The 19,345-nt window shown below is 39.9% G+C and overlaps 1 protein-coding gene across 1 annotated transcript; it reads left to right on the plus strand.

Moving 5' to 3' along the window:
* Positions 1 to 3,301: 3,301 nt before the first annotated feature.
* On the plus strand, positions 3,302 to 6,674 carry zfp36l2 (zinc finger protein 36, C3H type-like 2). The gene is made up of 2 exons (XM_033979120.2): positions 3,302 to 3,617; positions 3,776 to 6,674. Exons 1-2 carry the CDS (start codon positions 3,528 to 3,530, stop codon positions 4,937 to 4,939), a joined length of 1,254 nt encoding a protein of 417 aa, XP_033835011.1. The 5' UTR covers positions 3,302 to 3,527; the 3' UTR covers positions 4,940 to 6,674.
* The last annotated feature ends 12,671 nt before the right edge of the window (positions 6,675 to 19,345 follow it).

Here is a 19,345-nt window from a genome sequence, read left to right on the forward strand (position 1 = left end):
GGTGTTGCTATTTCTGCCCCATTTTAGAACATCTTATTTACCCAAAGTGGAGCAAGGCCAGAAATGTGATGTTACTTCCAAATAAAGAGATAGAGATGATGCAAATGCACAGTCAACAATTTTGGTGAAAATAAAAGAAATAAAAGTAAATGTTGATTCACTTTTAAGCAGATAGGCAAATCTTTGTATTGTAAAAGTCTGTTATGTCAGTAGAGGCTGCGATTGTGTTTTGAGTTGGCCCATTAATAAACCTATGGAGATGGAAGTTATGGATATGGAGATTTTAAGATTTGAGTTGTTTCACAGCAGTTTTGTTCACTTTTTTATTTCGTTTTTGATAATACATCTCTATGGACATTTTGCATGCTTGATACAAACTTTGGACTTTGCTAACGACCCCGAGTTCTACAAGTAATACTCTTATAAAATGTCCTAATTTATCATATGTCATTTGCAAAATAACACCTTGAAACATAATTTATAAACCTATCAAAAGTAATCTTCAAATTGAACACATGTATTGTTATATATAAGCGCAAGCTGTTCAATTGTAACTTGTTGCTACACAAACAACAGTAACACTTTTACCGGGGATGCCGTTAGTATACATAAAGAACAGTGTAAGCCAGTGGTTTAATTAGTTTGAAATCCAACTTTTTTCAATATTTTTGTAAGTTATTTTTGTGAATTTATCAACTTGACAAATTTTGGACACATTTATTTTGTTTTACGTTGTATCCAATATGAAAAATAGTGATCATCCAAGTATTACACGAACTAGCAATTATGTGATGACCTGTGCTGCCGTGCTACATTTTTACACCCTTCGGACCAAAATATCTTTCTTGATGTAGCATCCCGGGTCTTGCTGCCAACTTCGCAGTCTTTCCACTCCCTGAGGTTTGTGAAGTCTTGACTGGACTCCAGCTGGTTTCTTCTGGGGTAGTTTGACATTTCAGTGTGGACGTCCTGGGAAGCTTACATCATGAGGGACAGGGGCAGCTCAGTGCAATTTGTGACCACACTGTTCACCGTGGACAAAGGGGAGACTGTGGAGGCAGGAAACTGGTTTGGAGGAACAACCAAAACATCTAATGAAATGTGTGTTACGTCCTCAGTGCATATTTAAATACGCAGTAGAACATGCGCGTATTTTTTCTGTTTTGTTCAAGATTTGAGTAATTTGTTTTGATCATTTAAAGGTACACTATGTAACTTTTTCTGTTTATACTTTTGGAAATGGTATTGCTTAGGAATATTTCACAGTAAGGCATTGATCTTGCTATTATTCAATTACAGGTGTTGCTCAAAAATACCTTGACAAACACATTTTTACTGTAAGCAGGGGTCGTTTCTCCACAGATCTGACGTGACCTGACGACATCACCCGCTTGTCTCCATGGAGATAAGTTCAATGCAATACTGTGGGACATTCCGGACAAAGCAGTGACATCTCGGTAGATTGTGAACCTTTAATCCCAGGTGTTACAGGTGTTAGCAGTTTTTAAATGTTCAGGTTTGACAGACATTTATCATCAATAAATGTACTAAAAAATGTAATAAATTGTAATATGTTCAGATTTTTACAGTGAGTCCTGGTTTGCTGATATATTAAAACTTTTTCAATTAAAACTTTCCAATTTTTTGAGAAGAAGAACATTATTGTGACTACTTACCATTGATTACCTTTATTTGCCAATCTCTACAAAACATTTATTTATTGTAACATTCATAATTCAGAAGTATGTTTGATTTTTCTACTAAATTTGTGTTGTGTTTGTTTTAAATACTATCTATGAAGCTCCTGTTTACCTGAAAGTGAATGCAGCTGTACATATGGAGTGGTGTCTATCACTGTATTATGTAACAGAGATTTGTAACAATGAAATAATCCCTAATTACACTAATGCATCTTTTAATCCTACTTTCACTTTCAGACAGCAGGAGGCGTCACTCTCCTGCTGTCTGTCTTTTGAGCGCCAGTCCCCGTGTCGGTCCATAGGGGGCACTGTTGCTCCGCGTAAAAACCACAAGAAAAGCCACATTCCTTCAGGGCAGCCGCTCGAGCTCTGACTTTGAGAAAAACAAGTTTGAGAAAGATGCCTGAAAGAAAGGAAGGACTTAAATCAGTTCAGTGTGTCGCTGCGCGGTGACTAGACAACTTATACGCCGTGGTACAAGACTGCAACTTGTGTTTAGTGAAGTTTTGCGCTATAAACTCAGCCTTTTACACTGATAAAACTAGGTCAAGGTTTCAGATTTACCGTGGGGCTATTCTGTGTGTGTAGTAGACGGGAATAGGTTCGTTGGTGAGGATTATGCAACAAGTAGATGTCTAAAAATTGAAGCTAGTGCACTCTTCGCCGCTCATACTTGCGGTCTCACCCGGTCCACTGGGAGAAGCCGAGGGGTGGGGGAGCGCAGCGTTTCCTTCCATTACAAATACATGTGTCAGCTTCCACAGACCAGAGGGGAGAGAGAGGGGGAGGGAGGGAAGAGGCTGCCCGCTTGGCTCGCTCGCCTGCTGGACACACACACGGCTGGGGTGGCCTTGTCACCGGAATGTCCCTACTGCTGCATGCTTTTAAAAGACAGGCGTTTGTTGGAGAAGACAAGCAAAGTTTTTGTGCACTTAACCCTTTGGCCTGTACAAATCGTGCTACTATTTTATCAGATCGTGTTGTTTTTACTTGTTTATATAGCACAATAATGAAATTAAAACACATATATGAAGAGTGGGCCACTTTTACGCACGTAACTGGCTGTGCGTAATATACGTTTGAATGACTTGTATCCAAAATCCTCATACAGATCACTCCACATTGCTATGAATGAATGAACCGCGTGACTGATAAGACTTTAACATTATAATAGCAATACATTTTAACCTAATGAATCTCTTTAATAACTATTTAAAGCAAAGGGATACATTATTGTTATCCGCAAAGTTGTGTACTAGTAAACATCTGATTGAACTGGCTGCAGTGTGCGTTCAAATCTCAGCTAAACTTCCCGTACATTCTTTCTCAGCGAGAGCCAACCCAAGAAGCAAAACCAACTTCCACAAAATTGGTTGTGTGATTAAAAGTAGAAAAAAGGAGCTCGGAGTGCTGTGTGAAGGATTGCGGGAGGAGAGGGGGGGAGAAGGGGGAGCAGGGCTAGAGTTTCAAGGCGTGGTTTTGGAGCGCAGACATCCAACCGGTGAATGGAAGTTGTTTTTTTTCCAAAGCGCAGGAGGCGGCTCTTTGCTGAAGTTTGTGCGGACTGTGTTAAGCCCCTCCCCGAGCGCGCACTCTGGGTTAAATAGAGAGCGGACGGTCTTGGTTCACATTGAAGCACGCAGCCCAGCGCTTCTACAGGGGAGGACATACACAAGCGACCACAACACAACTTCAGCCCCCCTTCTCCTACCTAACTTCGGATTTACTCTAACTTTCGGGGAGCAACTTTTCCAAGAGACTTTCGCCTTCAAACAAAACCAGTCGTGGCACAAAGGCGTCTTTGCGTAAACAACTGCTCGGTTCTCCATGAAAGAGGGAGTGCGGCAGCAAATTTGGGGAAAAGAGATGTCTGCGACTGTCTTGTCAGCTTTCTACGACATGGACATGCTTTACAAGGTGAGATTCATTGTAGAATCACACTGGAGGGGTCTGGAGTTTGTGTAAAGTTAGTATTTTAGCTGGGGCAACAAGTGGTCTAAACTTAGAGTTGGTTTAGTTAAAATGTGTTATAACTTGATGTCTGCAGCTCGCTTATGTCTCCCCTCTCTCCACAGGACAAAAGCATGAACATGAACGCCCTGCACATTAACAGTATGCTGGACAAGAAAGCGGTGGGAGCGCCAGTCACGACTCCGAGCTCCGGCGGCTCTTTCGCGCCTGGATTTTTCCGCAGAAACTCGACCAGCAACTTGGAGGCAATGAACAACGGCAACAAATACCCGCTGGGCTCCTACAGCAGCCTGAAAGAAAACACCCCGACCAGCAACAGCAGCGCCACGGCCCTCATGAACAAGGAGAACAAGTTCCGTGACCGCGCTTTCAGTGAGAGCGCAGAGCGGGGCGTGCTGCAGCCCAAGGCCGGCTCACAGATCAACTCCACCCGCTACAAGACGGAGCTGTGCCGACCCTTTGAGGAGAACGGCTCCTGTAAATACGGGGAGAAATGTCAGTTTGCCCACGGTTACCACGAGCTCAGGAGCCTGTCCCGCCACCCCAAGTACAAAACAGAGCCGTGCCGCACTTTCCACACTATCGGTTTCTGCCCCTACGGTCCCCGCTGTCACTTTATCCACAACGCGGACGAGCGGAGACCTGCTCCCGCGGGTAACGCCAACGCCCAGCCCACAGAGCCCCGCTGCGGGTACGGCCAGAGGGACATGCTGCCTCCCCAGCAGCTCTTTACGCAGCGGGACAGACCAAAGCTTCACCACAGCCTGAGCTTCTCCGGCTTCTCCACTCACCACGGGCTCGAGTCTCCCCTGCTCGACAGCCCCACGTCCCGCACTCCTCCCCCGCAGAACAGTGCGTCCTCCTCGGCCTCCAGCTTCTACGAGGAGGCGCTGTCCCCCAGCTCCTGCATTAACAGCGCTTTCAACTTCCCTGGCCAGGATCTCAAAGCCTTACTGGCCCCGCTGGCAGTGCACACTTCCAGCGGCTACAGCTCCAGCGGTGCCTACTATGGGAACATGCCTGGCAGCGTGTGCCCGCCCTCCCCTCCTCCCTCCTACAACATGAGCCACCTGCAGGCGCTGCGCCGCCTCAACGAGTCCCCGGTGTTCGAGCCCCCTCCCAGCCCGCCAGACTCGCTCTCTGACCGGGAGAGCTACGCGAGCGGGTCCCTAAGCTCTTCCGGGAGCCTCAGCGGCTCTGAGTCCCCGAGTCTGGACGCGGGGAGGCGTTTGCCAATCTTCAGCAGGCTGTCGATTTCTGATGACTGAACTTGTTTGGTGTTGTTTTTGTTTTCAAACGGATTACGGATGGCCTAAAGGGGAGTGGAGGACTCAGACTGGCCCTTATCACGCAGTGGTTCAATCCCTGGCCACGGGCCACGGCTACATTTCAGCGGCAGACACCAGCTGAAGTGCCTTTGAGCAAGACATTAGTCCCCAGCAGCAGCTCTCGGGGCAGTAACTGCTCTGACCTCCCTGGAGGGGGGCAGAGCAGAGCCCCACCTGGGATCAATGAACAGTCAGAAGTGTCCTTGACCTGGCATTAGTCTAGTGTTTCTTGTATGTAATATAGCTGTATTAAAGTTAGATAGTAACAGAAGGCATTCCACCAGTGCCTTGCCCAAGGGCTCAGAGCAGCCCCTCCTTCAGCTCTATCAGGCAAGCCACACTTTTCCTGGGATTAGATGTGTAACATGACTTGACAAGAAGAAGAGACTAAAGCGGTGTCAGATTTCCTCCATCCTGCCAAGAAAATGCCTTGACTCAAAGTAACATGTTTTCTTTTCTTCTCCTAAAAGCTTCTACTTCCATTCCAGTCTGTCTTCTCCCAGCGCCACCCAGTGGCTGCTGGCTTAGTCTAGCTTGTTGCTTGGTTAAAAAGCACTCTTGAGTTGGGTTTGTTTGGGGAAATCACTGCTGATGGTTGAATATATATTTTTTTAGCTGTTTTTTGAGTGATTTACATAGCGGTGCATAACTGGCTATGGACTATTTAACTTATTTATTATCTTGTGAAAAAGTATAGGCTACATTGGTAATTTGTGTCCATACTGTATTTATCAAGTATGATGAAGCAATAGATCTATATTCTTTTATGTTTAAATTATGATCGCCATTATTAATCTGCATAAAGTGGAGTGTATGTTCTTTTCACAGTAATATATATTTTTTGTTTTTTTTTCTCCTTTTGTAACTTCACTTGGTTATTTTTATTGTAAATGAGTAAAAAAAAATCTTAATTTAAGAGAACGTATGTGATATTTATTTCATTAATTTTGTTTTTGTTTACGTTTAATAAGGTTTGCGTGTTTGCTACAGAGGTCTGTCAGTGTGTAGAAGGCTTTTCCCGTTTTTATTTAGATTTTTTTTGTAGAATGTATAAACAATGTGGTTGTACAGACCGTCCAAACCGTTCGTTTTGTTTTAGACCAGCGTCAAACAACCCAAGTAAATTTAAATTAACCAAAAAGTATTTCTGTGCTTGCACGAGGTGTCACTGTGATTCCAGCCACGTGCTAAAGAATGTAGCATCCCCAGTATTTCTGATGTAGTGCCTATGGGGTTCACCATCCTCAACTTGCCTTATATAAGATTAACCAAATAAAGTATTTTCCTACGTCTTTTATATACACAGGTCGTACTGAATGTAGAGCAAGGTTGTTACCACTCTGATAAGACAACCATAACTTCTTCTAAACCCCCATTCCTTATTATATTATTATTATTTCTTTATTTTCTTGTTGAATCTAGTTATTGGAGGGTTTTCGCTGGCGAGGGACGTGGTTTAACACATTTGGGTGTACATAGTAGGTACAGGGGGATGCGCACTATGTACTTTTGACTACTTTATCAGAAGTAAAGCTTTTTGAATGTAACACAAACGGACAAACAAGAGAGTTGTGATATTTTTGGGGAGTCAGTTCACTACAAATTGAGTGTGAGACTGTTAACTTTGTACTGTACATTTTTGTAGTTCTCCCAATAAAAGACATTTTGAAAATAACTTTCTACTTATAGTTTACTATTATGCTCATGTCTGTTTTCAGGGCTACATGTGAGTTAAGAAATATCTCTGACTTAAGTTTGTCTATTAAAATAATTCTGAAAGTGCTGAAAAAAAGCATTATATTGACATAGTAGCAAATTAGTTGGATACGAAACAAAATGGATATTGTAAACATCAACATAATCTGGAAAAGAAATACTACAGTATATCTGGCCTACTGCAACTCGTTATTTTGGGTACTTCTTCATTTTGTACTACACATAATAGAACTATTAAAGCAAGTATTTTTATAGTATGACTAGAATAGGTACTATCACTATAAGCACTGAAGTAGAAATATTTGATAAGTTAGATGCAAAAATGCTCAAAACCACCTGAGTTAAAGTAAAAAATAAAGTTTACTTGAGGTCAAAATGCTTGTAAAGCTTCTACACAACTACAATACGGTATCTGTCCCTATCTGCTCACAGTTACACTTAGCACTGTGCTACAAATTATGCAACTACTACTGTCTGCAAATATCAAACTGCCACTACCACTCTAACTGTTAAGAAGGAAAGTACTTCATCTCACTTCCATCCACAGTTGTTCAATAAAGTATACACATGAGAAGTATTTACAAGTGTACGTTAGTTACTTTGACATAACACACTGTCACACAAGAAGATAAAACTGATACTTTTCTACTTACAAATGTGACAAACCTGCAGACAATATGATCCCTTATAACTGAAAAGTACTTTACTTTCACATTCCACTGTTCATTGGTTTCTCCTGTACTCGAGCTGATAATCCTGATATCTTTTATACTTACTGTAACTTGCCGATATGACCCAGTCTGACAAAAACAGTGCAGTTGGAAAAAGCCTCCAGGCCCCAGGAAGAAGTGAGCCCCCAGTGACCTTTGACCCCACTTGGCTAACTGCCTTTGAGCCTTTATGTGCAGTGAAAACTCCTCCTGCTCCTGTGAGTACAGTCAAAAGAGGAGGCATGGGTAGGATTTGGACGCCGCTGAGAAACGCATTCCACCCCCCCGTTCTAGCAAGTTCTGGACAGTACTAGCAAGGAGTACACTGGACTGCATGCAAGAGGAATATTATTGTACTATAGAAGTCAGGTTAAAAGTGATAGTGGTAATCAAAGTAGGAGTAGTCAGAGTAGTGGCAGTAAAAAGTTGTTAAGAGCTGTTACTTATCGTAGTATTAGTATTAGTAGTAGTAGTAGTAGTAGTAGTAATGGTGGTGGTAGTAGTGGTAGTAGTAGTAATGGCAGACATGTAGTACCAGTGGTAGTTATTGTAGTAATTGCAGTAGTAGTAGAAATACTTGCTATGTTAATAATGTTAGTAGTAGTAGTAGTAGTTGTTGTTGTTGTAGTAGTTTTACAAGTTCTCAATAGTAATCATATGGTCGTAGTAAATGTACAGTGCAATGTTGGTGATGGTGAAAGTATACAGGGTAGTAGTAGTAGTAGTACTATAGTAGGTAGGTAGTAGTAGTAGTAGTAGTAGTAGTGACAGTAGAAATGGTGGTGGTGGTAGTAGTAGGTAGTAACAGTAGTACAGTGTAGTATAGTGACTCTGGAAAAGTTTTAGTACTCTCACATGGTTGAAACTGTTGGAGGACATCTTGTTTCACTTGTGTTACTTTTTGAGCAGCTTGAGTCAGTGGAAGTATGATCAGTTTTGAACACGGCCAAGGTCTGCACTCCCATCCTGTTTTGGTCCATTCAGCGAGTCCAGAAACATCCAGAAGGCAGATTTAATATCACGCTGAAATCAAGCCACTACAAGACAGATTACATTTAATTAGATCGACTGCTTTATTCATTTTCATGCGACTTTTACTTTCGTCCAGCCGACTAAACTGACTGACTAAGCACCTTTTGAACATTAAACATAATAATATAAATATGTCAACGTGATATGTGTATAACAGAAGGTGACTTTATCAATTTCCCAGTGGTGAAACGCACTTACTAAACAATATAAGTGCAGGCGAATGTGCAAAATATGAGAAAAAACATCACACTATTAATGAAATGGTATTTAAAGATGCCCTAGGTAACTTTTCTGATATGGTGAACCTTTCTATCTTGCATTGATTTAATTGCAGGTGTTTTATTGCTGGTGAAAATAACTTGCCTCTTCGCTCCACAGATCTTACCTTTGACTTGGCCTGCTGGCATCATCTGTTTGTCTCTATGGAGATGAATCAATTTAATGCCGTCTGGTGGAACATTTCAGGTCAAGCAATAACATCTTCACAAAGACAAGCAGATGAGTCAGATAGTTCTACACAAAGCTACACAATAATATACTGCAGCAGGCATTTCATCAAACACAGCTGACATCGGACTCAATCTTTTCATAGTAAATGTAAACCAGAAGTTCCTCATTCCGCTCTACTCACTATATGAATGGTATCTCCCTCTGTGGTTACATAATGTATAATGCCCTGCTGCAAACATGGTACTGACAGATCTGAGGCCTGTTATGTTCAAGTGGTCACTGTGTCACAGGGAGTTGTATATGTGTTTGAATAACAGCCAATGTCAACCATGTAACAGCCGAAAAATGTGTGCTGCTGCCATAAGCGCTAAATGTATTTATTTTATTTTTTTAATTTATTTATTTATTTTTATTTTTTATTTTTTATTTTTTATTATTTGTTTTAATTAAATTTAATATTATTTATTTATTTATTTATTTATTTATTTATTTATTTATTTATTTATTTATTTATTTATTTATTTATTTATTTATTTATTTATTTATTTATTTATTTATTTATTTATTTATTTATTTATTTATTTATTTATTATTTGAATGGGGAAAAAGTCCTCAGAATGTCGGATGTAATGAAAAACTGAATCCCATGAACACACCTATCACTATCACTAGAGGAGCTGTATCAAATGGCTGTATATGCTGCTGGTTTAGTCGCACACATTGTTGATTTTTAAACTTTTTTAGTAGAAATACATTAGGAAAGTCAATGCAGTTGCTGAAAACGTATGATTGAATTGTTTGTGTGTATTCATTATAAAGTGTTACTGACAATGCAAAACAATCTACTAGTACTATTACTGCTGCTGCTACTACTTACTACTGCAACTACAGCTGCCACTAACACAACTATGACTTGTTTTACCACTAATAGTACTTCAAAATGTAAGTTTAGCTTCTCAGATATAAAAACAACGCAATGATATTCTAACTTGTACTTGATTACCACACTGTGTAACATTTCTAACCAGGGTACTTTTTTAAACAGTAATTGCGTTTTTGTGTTACTTTTACTATTAGACTTTGACGTTTTTTCTTTAAGGGGAATTATTATGTTGATGAATGCTTGTTGCTTTCGTTTTTACAGTTCTATCCAGCTAATTTGTACTGCGCTTTGCATTTACCGTTCCCCCAGTCTTTGAAATAAGAATCTAAAACCAATGTCCAAAGTTGAAAATTCACACTTTCACATTACGCACTTTCACTTGTTCCATCTAATCTTTAATCTGTGTATTGACTAACCGTTTCCCACTCTGTAGTCTCAAATCTGTGGCTTATTTACCTCCACATATTTCTTTGCTCTGTTCAGATATCAGGAGCAGCAGAAGCATTAGAAAAATAAAAGTTTCGAGTCCTGAGGGGAGAGGAGTTCACGCAGAGATAAGAACCAGATAAAAATGCTTCAAATATTTACTGTTCGTTCAACATTTCATAATGAAGTTTTTATCAGAGGCGCAGGACGGAGATGGAGTCTGTGGGAAAACGGGGCAAACTAATGAGACAAAATACAGGCTCTAATGGAAAACATAGGAACCTGTAGTTTTGAGTGGATGTATTGAGAGGGAATATTGACAAAAAATTCACATTATTTCAGATTATAATTTTTTTTTTCAATCCTAATGACAATATTCAGACAAAAATGAGGACTTCCTGTAATTTAAAGGTCCTATATCCCACGAAATTGACTCTTGTGAGGTTTTGTATCATATTATAATGTTGTTACCTCATCAAAAATATAACTGGAGTTGTGTTTTGTTTCATTCACACATGTTTGAGTAACATTTTATTACCGTATTAGTCAGAGTGTTTTCTGTTTGAGAGAAGAATGAAAAAAACACAACTCCAGGTATGTTTGTGATGAGGAAAAACATTATAACATTGATCGAATGGCCCTTTGACCTGGTTTACGGTTAATGTCTCTGTAATTACTGGGTATATCCACATGAACTGAAAGCTGGTATAACGTCCAACATCTTCTGTGTAAAGTATAAATAAACAAAAGTAAAATTATTATTATAAATTTTCATATTGACTTCAGAAAGTGGCTCCATACTATTATTATTCATGCCAAATAAGTGATTGTTATCAGTTGGAAGGACATTAAGCCATAAATAGAGCCGAACCCAAACAAATAATGATATGGTTCAGCATTTGTTGATCATAAGATTAGATACTATTTATAACAGACTCCTGCCCTCTATTTGAAGTTATTACATAATTAAATTCCAGAAAGTGGAATTTGAATATATATTAAAAAAAAAAAAAAGTAAATCAAGTTTGTTTTTGACATCTGCTCAATGATTACATGGTAGGGTGTGTACATTTTTGCAATATAAACTCGATATTTCTCGATAATCACTATATCGACTTATTCAATGTATGAAAACTGGATCTCAAAACGTATTGTATGCACACTGTCTTTGCAAAAGTGGTGAGATTTTGGGTATTTTTGTTATGATCTGGCAATAATTAAGCTCTGGAGGGTTGAAACAGTAACTTCTCTGGCTAATTATTGCGTCATTCTGCAATTTATTTGTTGCAGCTCAGGCCTTAATGAGACTGTCTATTAAAAATGGTTCACTGGGATTATCTTGCATTATTGTTATTGTACCAGTGGCGCAAAGTAGTTTCAATATGATCATTTATCGCAGTATATCGCTGTAACAAATTATCATGCTTCAAAATCTGACAGGCCTTCTCTTGACCAGGCCGTTATTGTGTATTTGATTCAGTTCTCAGTCGACTTAACTGGATAAATAACCTTTAAACAAAGTCAAAATAAAGGTTTTGTTCTGGGTTTAGTGACAGTTTCTGTGTGAACCCGCCCTAGACAACCATTCATTTAAACACTGATTCACTATTGTTGATTCAAACTGTACAACACTTGTCTGTCTAAAGCCGTGTTTGATCAGAAGGAGGCTATGAGCTTATTACACTTTAACCAAGACCCAAATGATTAACAGCTTCTACCACATAGACTTTGCTATCTCTGTATCATCCAAACAAGGTCTTAAAAGTGTGCACTAAAACAGCTTGACCCCCAGGTCCGGGCCGAGCATGCCACAACAATACGCGGACGAGGCGAGCTTCCCCGCGCGGCACAAATAGTCACTTGTGGAAAGTTTGGGCTGTGCTTAAAGAGGAGAAGGGAAACCAGAGTCTCAGGAAAAGCACTGGGACACAGCCGAGGGGAAGAGGGTGGTGTCTTCCTGCTCTAATCACCTCTCTGGAAGTTTCCTCTCATTGTGCCGGCCCCAGACACAGTACCCAGAGCCTGTGGAGCAAAACACCATGTCCTCATGTAGCTCACGGTTACACTGTGTTACAATAAAGATTACAGATATGTATGGGGCTGTACTGAGGGGCAGAAGGCTAACCCAAAACCAAAACTAAAAAAACATGCGCAGGTAAAATCTTCCAGCTAAGGTAGTTCTGACCAAACCTATCTCAAGGTCTGGAGCGCCTACTGCACCTGACAGGTTGCCCCGGCAGCAGTAAAGATGAGGAAATTTCCCTACAATACAAGTACAAGTATTCATCAGCTGTATGTCTATCCAGTATTTTATGTAATGAATTTTGGTGGGAAAATGATCAAAATTGAGACTATGTTTGCATATACAGCATCAAAATAAGGACTACAAGACTAAATCAGGACGATAAAAGGACTAAACCAGTCTAAATCAGGTAAAAAGGCTCAAACCAGGGCTAAATAAGTGCAAGTGCAGATGCATAGACTCATAAATTATATTTCAAGGATACTCTTGCAGCAAATATATATTATTCTGAGTAGTAAATATAGTTAAATCTGTGAAAAGAGCTGTCATGGGATAGACAGATTCAAGCAAACCTGCCAATCTGGACCATCGGCCCCTTCAAACGCCACCAATCACGTGCACATTCATAAGGTGGGTGCAGTGCATTGCCTAAGGACACAACAACAGTATGCACTAGAGCTACTTCTGTCCCACTACAACACCTGGTATTCCCACGGGTCTCACATCCAAGTACTAACCAGGCCCAACCCTGCGCAGCTTCTGAGATCAGATGAGATCAGGCATTCTTCAGATATTATGGCCTTAAAGCTGCAGTGAGCAAAGTGAAATGGGGATGCCTGGAATTGAACTAGCAAAGCGTTGGTAGTTTTTTTTTGTTGTTTTTTTTAAATGTCAGGAGGAGTACCAACATGTCTACTTTGTTCAAATCTCTTGTATCCCATATAACCTAATAACAGTATGTTTGCTATTCTACACTCATTTGCACATTTAGTCCTACATCTACCTTATAAAATGTTATCAGCTACAGTGTTGAAAGTATCTATGTGTACTATAACGACACACCTACAAGTAACACATTCTCGATGTACCGTGAGCACAGGTCAATTATATCAACCAGTGTTGTCTCAATATTGGCACAGTGGACAATCAGGCATGTGATGTTGAAAAGGAGCCAAGACAGCGAGCTTACACTGAAAAATAAAACTAAAGCACAAAATATAAAGTAGTAAAATGATTTGAATTCAGAATATTTATCTTGGTTGAGTAGACAAATTATTATTACCATTATTATTATTTTTATTTATTTATTTATTTATTTTTGTCTCAATATGCTGTATGTTTTTCTATTTCCCACAAGCGTAGTAATACAATTCCATCTCATAAGAAAAATCAGACTGAAAATTTCACTACATTAGCAGAAAATGAGACATTAGAGTTATTTATAAATTAATAATGATAAAATTGAAATGAGACAAAAATCTAGCTTTATTTAAGACTCAAACATGCACATATAAAACATTTGTCTGGGATCCAGAACACACACTTCTTCAATATGTGAAGATGTGAGTCTGGTCACCGGTGAATCTCGCGGTTTTCAAATGGGACTGATTGACAGGTGGATTAGCCGATCGGGGACACGAATACTCCATCTGTATCGGAAAAAATAAAGGAAAAAAATATTGCATTGGGCTGAAAAAAAACATTCATTTTGTCAGAATCAATGAGTGAAGCACTAAACTCTCTTAATGTGAGGTGAGATACAATTGATTTTATTTGTAAACCACAGGTGACCAATGAACTCCCCGTTTCACATGTGTCACTGTGGAGGACGTGGGCCCAGGTTGATCAGTCTGTAAAAAAAATACAGTGATGTCATTCTGGATTTGCCACACAAATAAAAAATAGGACTAAACAAAAGTCTTTCTACAGTGCAGAGAGTGCAGTGCTGGTATGTGGCTTGGCTAATGTACCTGCAGTTTGTGTACTGTTCAATTATCAGTTTGATCATTGACTCTGCTCTGTGCCAAATGTCTGACCCCTCCCACTACAACAACATACGCACATCCGCTTTGGACACAGCCAAGGAACTTTAGCGCCATTGTGTTTGATGACAGAGCATTTTTATGGAGCAATAACAACTCAAATATACAGTAGTGCTAGAAAGCTATTAGACACTTTTATTAGAGTATTAAAGTAAGTACATTTTCCCAATAATTTAGATTCATTCTGTTGTAATTTTTCTGGTATAAGGTCCACTACCTGCTTGTCTCCATAGAGATATTATTGCTATGTTAAATTCCACAGTCTGGGACATTTTAGACAAAGCAGTAACATCTCCATGGAGACAATTTAGTCAATTATTTAGCCAAACTCTTAAGGACTTTCTGGATTGTGATTGGATGACTTTATGCTGTGGGACCAGGCACCTGAACTTTAGGAAAGAGACATACTTATGAAACATACATGTGACCATACATACATTGTGTCCTTGGGCAAGACACTTCACCTACACTGTAGAAGTACAACGATGGATGTGTGGGACTATGTTTGTGAAAGCAGATGCTGGACACTGGATGGAAATAAACCTATGACTACAATCCAGTTTATCCTGTCTAATATGTCATGAACCTGCTCTGTCCTGACTGAATAAAGCCATAAATAATAAGAACAAAACTCCTGTTATATTTGTGATGAGGAAATAAGTTTATAGTTTGGTTTAAGGTTTAAAATAAGTCAATTTAGTAAAATGACTCTCTGTAAATAGGATCTTCGCAGTTGTGAGGTAAACCAAGGTGAGCCATAATCGGCCTGTTTGTGTGGTCATGTCATCCGCGGTGATGGTCTCTCCCTTCTGTGGGGTATGGGAGGGGCAGGGGGGTGTTTGAGGGCCAGGGGCATATGGGGGGAGTACAGAGGGTATGAGGAGGGTATTCAGCTGGGAGTGTAGGAGGTGGAGAGGCATCCCGGATGCACTGGGCCTGTCCCGCTCCCCTCTGGATCGCCGTGTCCTTCTGCCTTCATTGCTCTGCCTTCATTGCTCTCCTCAGTAAATATTTACTGTGCAGCGTGTTGTGAGAGGCAGAGTGTTTACGGTGCTCCTCCGTGTGCGATGTTACAACAGCTCTGAGCGAAGAGCAGATTTACACTTTCAGGACATTTTGTTTAGTACAAATGACCGCAGCCCACTTCTATGAGCAAACTCAAGAAATATTAAGAGATTCCCTACATGCTCAGATATTAGAGTGTGAACGCTCTTTTATTAGATTTATCTGAACATGGACACTCCACATTCATCTACATTTAACAAGAAATATAAGTTTAACTGAATCAAGCTTATTTTCTTTAGTAACCCCTTTCCTAAAAGCTAAAATGTAAGTAAAGCACACATCACCATGATACAGTTTGTGCTTTTTAACATGAATCTGAAGCTATTTCAAGACTTCAAGACATACCAAACACTTAATTTAATATGCAACTTTTTTGCCAAAAAATAGAATCAAATGTTCATAATCTGTGTGGCCTTGCATCTCCACAAACCTGACTCTTACTTGGCCTGTACAAGGGCCTTCTTCGGCTTGTTTCCATGGAAATGTTGTTCCACAGTATAACCTAAAACTCATCTCATCCCTACGGAGAATGTGATATTTCCACAGAATCATCAGGTGATGTACATTTAATTTAGGCATGTTACACAAAATAAATCCATACACATGTAATGGAAGTCAATAAGCCACATTAGCTGAGACATTTAAAATGTTGAGACACATAAATTGCATAAATGTGGTACTATACTTTTATTCTTGAGGGCTGGTGAAGAGCAGCAGTCACAGGTTGTAAGACTGTGCACTTGTGCTGCTCCTATAAAAGAAGCATTTGCATTTCTCATAAAATCTACACCAAATAAAAATGTAAATGACGTGTCAGAGGAAAATGATTTGCTTTTCAACCCCCAACGGGAATCTTTGAATTCAAATCTTAAATCCCATATTTGTAATGCAAGTGTATGAATATATAACACTGCATAATGGAGCTCAGCAGTGAAGCAGAGGTGTGGTCAACTTCTGAAAAAACCTCCAAAGCTGACTGGGGCCTAATAGTAGTAACTGTAGCTGTAGTAACTAAATACTATAAGACCTATCATTTTATTTCAAAACTGTTGCTGAAATTTTATAACCCCCTATTATTAAAACATTTTGCAGAACTTTCAATTTTGTCTGTGTTTTTTGAACTGAAAATAACTGCCTAATAGACATTTGTTGCCATAACTGGACTGTTGAGCTAAGGAAGTCCTAACCAAACCTCCTGTGACAGGTCCTCGGGCACTCTGGCACTCTCTGCTCCTGAAAGTTTTCCCCAGCAGCTTCGGGTCAAACACAGAGGACGATTTCCTATAAAGTATTCCTTACCTTATAGTATACCTCAATGTTAGCTAAGAAAACCTGTGTGTACCATCATCATGGCTTGTGACAGGCTCATTGTCAAGGAGCAGGAAAGAGAGAAAGAGAGAGAAGACTGCAGACAGAGTTAAGTGTCTGGTTACTGGCCCTCCTTGTACACAAACTCGTACACTGGACTTGTGTGCGGTCAGAACATTCTCATAAAAGCTGTTTACTTTCCTCTGAGTGTGAACGATGCAGAAGTGAATACAGCACCAAGGGCCTGCTCATCTCTGCTGCACGGAGGAGTCCTGGGCATTTGACATGATCTCAGTTATAATATTCAGACAGTATTTGAACTATGCATCAGGAACATGCTCAAATGTGCCTGTAAATGTCTTGATTGGGGTTTAAGTCTAGCATAAAGTGAATGCACCATAAAGTATATAAATTACACTTTTAGTTTATACTCATGCTTGGGACATTACACTGGATGTTTCTATCTTTTACTGAGGTAGTTAAATAGTTAAATAGTTTTAATTATAGACGATATATTGATTCTAAATTTGCAAAACAACATAATCTCAATTCTACGGAGGAGCAGAGACCGTGGGAGGGAGTTTCACTGCAGTTAATAAGACACACTCTGCAACCTGGTCTAGAGGTCACGTTATCTGAGTGTGATACTAGATAAGAAGTAAAGATCCACCCACATTCACTCTTATAGTAGACAATTATGTGTAACAAAATCAAAATACTCAAGTAGCCAATTAGATATTCAGAAGGTCACCAGTTCTGACAAACACTCACAATCGTTACAGCACATGACCTTCTCCTCGTAACAAACTCTTATAATACTGTCAAGTTCAAGTTCATATAACACTTATTTCACTTACTAAAAGCTAATAATAATAGCTTTAAGTTATTTGAATGTGTCTTGCAGGCTACTCTCCATACTTGGTTGTAGAAACTTGCAATGGAGATGGAAGTGTCTTGCCCAAGGACGCTACAATGAGCAACGGTAGCAATAGTTGGTACAGTGTTTTTCCACTGATCTGAAAATTGGAGTTTCGAATCCCGCTCTTAACGTAAACATTATCGGTTGAGCGGTCACATCCACTGACGCACAGGTTGGCGGTGCGATTCCAGCTCGCACAGATGAATGCTTGTTGTTGTTGTGTCCTTGGGCAAGACACTTAACCCACCTCGCCCCCATTGTCTGCGTACATTTGAGTGCTATATAAAAACGTAGCGTTAAACCGGCAAGACGACTTTCTCATCTGATCTACCGACAGTTCAAGATATATATTTTTTTTTTATCTGACACTGATCTGACACTCAACTTCAACTAAAGCGTCTCCTCTTGTAATTTCCGTTCTGAAAATGTCTTGCTGGCAGTCCCGGTGGTGCGCAGTGAGAGGGAAGTGACAGTGACGATGTGACAGCTCTGTGTGTGAGAGACGCACATGCCAAATGTAACAGCTTCTCTACACTGCTCTGCGCTGGGTTTGAGCCCGTCGGGAAGGGAGGGGACGGTACAGGGGGAGTCATGACGCTGGAGTATGAGATGAGGAGGGAGAGAAGAGGAGAAAAGGAGAAGCAGGGAGAGAGAAAGGAAGAGAAGGAGACAGAAAGAGTAGAGAGAGTAAGGTAGAAGTGAGAGATAGAGGTAAAGAAGGAGGGTTAGGACGAATAAGTGGGAAGAAGAGTGTGTGTGTGTGTGTTTGTGTGTGTGAATTAGAGAGAAAGAGCGATGACCCAGAGAGGAATGTTGCAGGAGTGATTTGACATAGTGAGCTTTTGGTTTTCACCCATGATTCACCAGAAGACAGTTTAAAATATAACTCTATAGTTTTTACGGTTCAACACTTGAAAATAATACAAAATGACGCCGAAGTATCTCCCATTTAAGAGATTTTTATGCACGTATTTACTTTTCAAACGCTTAATATGGATGAAAATACTGCCTTATAACTTTTTAATATTCTACGTATGATTGAAGTAGTCATTTACACAGTACTTTATAGGTTCTTGCTATGGAGATGAAGCTATGGTCAGTGCTGCGGTTTTCAATAATAAGGGGATTACTACAGTACATTTTAACAAGGCCATGAATATAATATTTGTTTTAGTCACGCAGACATCCCTTTTTACAACCTTTGTCTTACTTGAAGCTCAGAGTTAAATCCCGGAGGTCAGTTTGGGGTTTGGTGAGTCACTGTCCGTTGTGTTGCACTCACTCTGCCCTGTGTAATTACATATAATCACATCATGTTTATCCTGTACAAATAGCATAAGTGTGTGGAGTGAAGGCTGCTGCTGTTTTCAATGGGAACGGCCTCTTACTGAAAAACTAGGCGCACGGCCACAACCTATCCCGAGCTGTCATGCAAAAGAAATATTGAAAAGTATACAGGTTGTAATAGCACAGCGGCTTGTTCTGTTGTGGCGTTCTTGAGAAAAACACTTCACCCATCAGGCCGAGTATGAAGGTGGTGTGTGAGTGATGGGTGGCGGTTAGAGCGGCTCATGGCACAAATTGACAGCCTCTCTTGCATCAGTCTACCCCAGGGCAGCTGTGTATAAAGAGTAGTATTCAAGTATTCAAATGTAAAGCGTTACTATTTTTATGTCATATATTAGTGCTAGTATTGGTATTGGTGATAAACGGGGGTATTTTAATTTATCAGCATGGCAAAAACCTCCTGATACTTCTACAAAAACATCTAT

The sequence above is a fragment of the Periophthalmus magnuspinnatus genome, chromosome 15 (assembly GCF_009829125.3).
Source record: "Periophthalmus magnuspinnatus isolate fPerMag1 chromosome 15, fPerMag1.2.pri, whole genome shotgun sequence".
In the NCBI taxonomy this organism is placed as follows: Eukaryota; Metazoa; Chordata; class Actinopteri; order Gobiiformes; family Gobiidae; genus Periophthalmus; species Periophthalmus magnuspinnatus.